At 35.4% G+C, this 6,518-nt stretch overlaps 1 protein-coding gene across 1 annotated transcript; it reads left to right on the plus strand.

Annotated features, from left to right (window-relative positions):
* Positions 1–2,293: 2,293 nt before the first annotated feature.
* LOC149542488 (isoflavone reductase homolog P3-like) lies at positions 2,294–3,436 on the plus strand. Its single transcript, XM_089795732.1, has 4 exons — positions 2,294–2,303; positions 2,427–2,602; positions 3,043–3,177; positions 3,260–3,436. The coding sequence occupies exons 1-4, from the start codon at positions 2,294–2,296 to the stop codon at positions 3,434–3,436; spliced, it is 498 nt and encodes a 165-aa protein (XP_089651858.1).
* The last annotated feature ends 3,082 nt before the right edge of the window (positions 3,437–6,518 follow it).

A 6,518-nucleotide genomic window follows, 5' to 3' on the forward strand; every position in this document is an offset into this window, starting at 1 on the left:
ACTATATTAGTTTGGATTTTTTTAAATTAGAATACTAATGATGCCTACATGATGGCAGGTTGAGAAGAGATCCCTACATGATGGCAGAAAGAACACCTACACTTTCACAAATAATGGAGAGAAGATGGTATTAACACCATTGGAGGAGCACAAGACAACTTCGAAGGTGTCAGCGAGCATTGGCATCTTTGAGAGGGTAAGGTTCCAAAGAAAAGAGGAACATGGTGAAGCAATGGAAGATGTTTTGATCAAAAAGGATGATGGTTTGAAGCAAACAACTAATGAGAATGAGGTTGAGGAAAAGAACCTAGAAAAGGATGATATGAAGACAAGTTGTCCATTTGAAGGACAAATAACAAATGAGCAGCAATCAAGTGTTGAAGAGCAAGGAGAACCTAACACCAAAAAGGTTCAAAAGGTTGTAGCAGAGCTAAAGAGAAAGGATTCTGATGAAGACAGAAAAAGATCAGGTCTTGAAGGGCTTGAGGGAAAGGAGATGATTGGAAAAAATATGAAAAGTACAAATGCTAATGTAAATAGCAAAGAAACAAGGCTTGGAGAAGCAGATATGATATTGATTGGTTCTATATGGTGTCCATTTAAAGTTGGTCAAAGAAAATTCACAAAGACAATAATGACTGAATCGGATAGAACAACCACCAACCAGGAGTTGGTATATGAAGGCAAATGGCAAGGGTGTGAAGACATGTTGCAGATAGCAGTAGAGATCTCAAGGTGCAAAGAGAAGGATGAAAAGACAATGGAGATGAAGAGCCAAGGGAAGGCTAAACAATGTGATTATATTCCAAGCATTGAGAAGTATGAAAATATGAGCTATTTTTGGTTAGTTATTCTAATTTTGTTGCAAGAATATGAGAATATGATGGAGATTCCTAGTGTGGGGAAGGTAGCAATAATTGGTAAGAGTTATGTTCTAGAAGGAGCTTGTTATTGCTTCTTGTTTCTACCTATTGTTAGTATCTTATTGAGCTTCACTTTGTTTCGAGAATAGTTTAATATTCTCTACTAAACAGGGCTAACCACGTGAAGGTGGAAGCTCATTTGGCCCCACCCCCCTCCCTCTAACATCACTCTACATTCCCCATTAACATCTAACATTCATTCATTCTTTCAACCATTAATAAAATATAACATTCAATCAATATCACATGATAACATTCATTAACACATTAGATTCATTAACATGCAACATTCATCAATATTCTGCATTAACACATAATTCATGAACATTCATTAGCACATAATTAAATTCATTGAGACATAAAATTCAGTCATTATCAATTAAGGTATGTAGATGACAATCATTTCTTTTTTTTCTTTCTATTTCTTTTTTCTACGTAAGCTCTAAGAGGAGCATCAGTGTCATCATCAATTCCCCCCTCATCAGTTGTTCTATTCTCTGTTCTTGATGATCTCAAATTCCTATGCTGTTGCAAAGGGGGGTCCTCTGCAATAACAAATAAAAGAGTTAAATTAAAAATAATTTATTATAATTATTACAAGTATTTAATTATTTTAAATAACATAAGTGTGGTGCTCTTTACCTGATCTGACCACATCATTTTGTCTGGACTCAATGTCAACATGGTCATGAACATCAACCCCTCGATCCTCTACAGCTTCTATACAAAATGTTACTTTAATCCAAACACCAATTGTAATTACATATAAAATTTAATAGAAAATGTATACCTCCACCACTAGGATGCACATCATACGAACCTTCGGCATCCACAAATTGTGTAGAAGGATTGTCAGGCTGCATTCCAACATCCTACGCATTGTTATCATTGCTTGCTTAAAATAGATATACTCACTTTATAGTGGAACTTAACATCAAATAGACTAATTGGTAAAGTATTCAATTTGAAATAAATTTCATTTAGCTTATTTACTCGTGGCTCATATGCATCATTATTAGAACCTTCCACACTAATTTTAGCTCGTAGCCGTTCAGCCACAGCTCTATAGCCTTGTTGGAAGCCAATTCTCTTATCCTCTTCTATGAGGCATCTCTTGAACTTTGAGCCCTGCATTTTTGCGTGGTATGGTGAATTTTACTTGCATTGTTTCATCAACCAATGGAGGGTAGTTAAAATATCAACAACAAATCATCTATATCCATCACAATATAATAGGAGAAAAATCGAGCAGTTTTGATGGAGCAATCTACTATATAAATGTTGCATGTTTGTATGCTTTTCTTGTACCAACATATTTTCTCTAAATTCTTAAGTTGGGTAAGAGTTAGTTTAGCTCTTTGGAAATAAAAATGGCTACAAGTGCCACTGCATTCCCTCATTCTTTCAATCACTGCCTTTATTCTCAACTATTGGAGGAAAATTCAGTCTCAACCATGGCCTCCATTTGTGAGATTTCTTCATATGAGGATTTTGTGAATGAAGAGAAAAGTAAAATATTAGTGATTGGAGCCACTGGTTATATTGGTCGCTTTGTTGCTCTTGCAGCTGTAAATGCAGGCCATTCTACCTATGCTCTCATTAGACCCATCACTGCCCATGATTCTGCCAAAGAAAAGTGCCTCCATGAATTGAAATATTCTGGTCTTAACATTGTCTATGTATGTCACTAGCTCTATTCATAACTAAAATTTTGTGGTAGATATGTATGGCATAGTTGTAAAGTGTGTGTATTTGTTTAAAATATTGATTTTACAGACTGTAGATTGTTTTGATTGGTCATATAGGTTTAGAATATATGATTAAGCTTTGCTTATTTGTTCATGGTAACTACTATTGCAGCTATTTGCTAAATTGTTAGATAGCGGTCATCTGACAAATAATCATGTTTGACTATCTTGTTGTGAAGTTGGGTATTTAGAAATTATGTTAAGAAGGGGTGTTCAGTCAGTGATCTTCTTATCAATGAGTCTAATTTGGTTGGGATCATGAGCTATATTATAGTTGTAAAAATTTGTGTTGTAATGGGTTTTATTAATGTCTACATGTTTTGTAATGGGTCTTATTAATGTGCATTTATATTATAATGGGTGTTCTGTAGGGAGATTTAAGTGATCATAATTCAATGGTAAAGGCCATGCAAGGCATTGATATTGTTATTTCAATTGTGGGCGGTGGTCAACTTACAGATCAACTTAAGATTGTAGACACCATTAAAGAAATTGGCACTATTAAGGTCAGAACATAGGACCCTAACATTATTACCATGAATGCTTGTTAACTATAATAGACTTAAGAATTGTTGAACTTTGATGCAGAGGTTTCTTCCTTCGGAATTTGGGCATGATATAGACAGAGCCAATCCAGTAGAACCAGGGCTAAGCTTTTACAAAGAAAAGAGAGTTGTTAGGAGGGCAATTGAGGCATCTAACATTCCATACACTTACATCCCATCACATTATATAAAAAAATTGATACAATTTTTCATTTACTAATACTTACAACTCTTGTTTGAAGTTTTGAAAACCCACCAGAGCCGAGCTTGTGTGTCCCATGCTTTTCTAGTCTTTCCTTTGTTGCCTTTGATGTGTCAGGCAATCTATGAAAAGTTTGAAATATGTTAGATAGTATAAATATAGAGGTTAATTAGTACATAATTAGATTCTCAATAGTATCACATACCTTGTTGTACTCTCCACTGGTGTAATATTATTTTTCTTGTCAGCTTTATACTTTCCATCCAAAATCAGAGCCTACCACTCAGCCTCAGGAACATAGGGTGGACGCTCGTACCTGGGGTTATCCCGTAATTTTTTTCTGTACTGGTCCCTAATATACTTCAAACATAAACCAGCTTTTTCAAGAAGCTTGTTTCTCTTGAATGCACGAGGTCCAAAGAGTTGGGTCATGCTCTCTATAAGATCGTCCTTCAATGGTTTGCGTTGGTTATTCCACCTTTTAAGTAAAAAAAAAACATGTTAGACTCATAAACGAAGTGAATCTACCTTTAATATAGTTCAAGAAATGGATGAAAAGGAAAACTATTATAGCAATGATATGAAATCAAAATAGTGGTTTGGGGTTTTAGTTAGGATATGATGTTCCACCAGGTATGCATGGTGGGCCCAAATATTCACAAACACTCATCAACAAGTTTTCTCCAAAAAAGATCATTCCCTACAAAACAATCATGGGATCATTAGTCGATGAAGAGTGATCAAAAACTAAATTACTATTATATCACTATAGAATAATAATAACTTTAAAGTACCTGGAACTTTGGCTACTTTTAATGGAATGCCTTCATCATCGCTGACGATCAATGTGACATCCTTCACTGTTCCCGTACTAGGAACATATGAACATCCAGGAAATGATGCTATAGCTCCTATTGCAAAAAGTTTCATAAGTTTCATAAGTCTTTGTCATGAAGTATAAAAGAGAAAATGATAATTGATGTTAAAAAGTTGTAAAAAAAAACTATTTGTTGCTGTCATAAGAGAGAAAAAGAGGGATTTGTGTACCAACAGATGGTGCAATAGTCAATGCTTGTAAGCTGCATGTTGCTGACTCAGTAATCGAAAAGAGATTTGTGGTTGTCCTGGATGGAGGCGATGTCATCATAGGATTCAATTGATGTGAAGCTGAAGAATAAAATTGTTAGAGCATGCATAAATATAGAACGTGTGGACTAGCATGGACAAGATTGTTAGAGCATTAAAAAAAAGGATTGTTCGAGCATGTATTGTCAATGATTATGATCATTCTTATATATATTCAGTGGAAAAGAGAAGTGGGGAATGGAACATGCGATCTACCTGAACCACCTGCAGCACCCTCATCATGGGAATGGGGCTCGAAATCACGCAAAAAACTCTATAAAGACAACGCATCCATATTTTAATTAATGCCATAAAAGAGTATAACATAAAAAAAATTATTGAACTCTTGTTATAATTAAAAATTTCATTAATACTTACTTTTAAGGTTTCAGAGGTGTGCATCAATTCGGCTCCCCTTTCTCTTATTTCCTGAGTAGTAGGCTTTCTGGTTGCCAAACGTAAAATTTCTCTGCCAATTTTCTTTAACAACTTTTTAGTTGAACCGATCGGGTCATCGGTGTCTGCTAAATCAATATAAAAAGGGTCCTCCTCAGGGGGGGGCTGCTGATCAGGGATTGCAGGTTCCTTTCCCTCCCTTCGACCACTGGCCCTCTGTGACAACAATAGTATTAGTATTATCAAAATTACTCCAAAACAATGAAGAAAACAACATTAAAAAAAAACCATTTTTCTTCTATCTAGTTTGCACAATTACACTGAGTTTTACCTACTTGTGTGTAGATGAGTTGAGAACATCGCCAGCATCCCCTCTGGGCGGTTGCTCCATATTATGCCCCTATGTCAAAGATCAAGTATAAAAATGTTAGCCAAAAATTTATTGACTAAATGGTATGTTGGAGTCATTGATTAGAAGTTGGTTTAATAGTATGTACCACCCCCATGATAGTAGCCTCGTTTGTATCTATGCGGTTCAAATTTTAATCAATAAGAAGCTCTTCCCCTGCACGTATTGATTTTATTGCATAGATGAATACATGATTTCCCTCGTGCACCTCAAATATGCAATTGGGTTGCTTTATAGTTGACCCAGGTTGTGTACTATTTATAAAACTCGCAATATTCCATGTTGCTTTTGGCCTTCCATCAATGTATATAGCCACACTTTTACTTTGATTATTGTCTTGCTGTTGTATATAATTTGCCAAGAGGGCATACCTACGCATACTTTTTTTATATTTAACAATATGCATCCAACTTTTGTAATCGTAACATGGTCCAACATACTCCATCAATTCAAAAAATTTGTTGTAATACACCTTTATGCCATCCATAGAAAATAGGCCCAAACCATGTAGTGATGATGGTGCTATGCAATATATCCTCTCGTTAACACAAAAATCAGTGTTTATTGGAGGAAGTTCCTTGGGTACCCAATGTTTCTGTCGATGTTGGTAACTCAAGGGCACCTCGATGTCACCTTCTGTCTCATCATCATAAGAACATGACCCCCCTTGAGCAAGGAAAAATTTCATGCATTTATTGAATTTCCTTCTAGTCCTTTGACCTCTAGTTAATCTCCCTGTTCTAGATAAACTGCATGTCTCACTTTTGTCTTCTATTCCTATATTTCCCTCACTCGAGGAAGACACTTCTGACAAATACCTATTCGCTGGTACCTACAAATGGGAGAGATCTTAGAAGACATCAATCTTACTATTGATAATTGTATTAAATAGACTGTCTATAAGGAGTATTGACTTATACCTATCGATCCATGAGACTGTGCGGGATGCTCCTGAAAGGGGTTTAGTTTCCTACAAATGTAATTCAATTATCATGAGCATAATCACATCATAATCATAATCACATCCATCATTAGCATCACATAAAAATTAAAAACATTAAAAGGTACACAATAAAACACTTAATTAAATCATGCTCACATTATAAGTCTACTAGGGAAGTAGGCCTAGTGAAGGGCTAAAACTAGGTTTTTGTATCAGCTGATGAGTTG

Source organism: Cupressus sempervirens, chromosome 8 (genome assembly GCF_028749045.1).
Source record: "Cupressus sempervirens isolate cs-2001-9-10 chromosome 8, ASM2874904v1, whole genome shotgun sequence".
Lineage (NCBI taxonomy): Eukaryota > Viridiplantae > Streptophyta > Pinopsida > Cupressales > Cupressaceae > Cupressus > Cupressus sempervirens.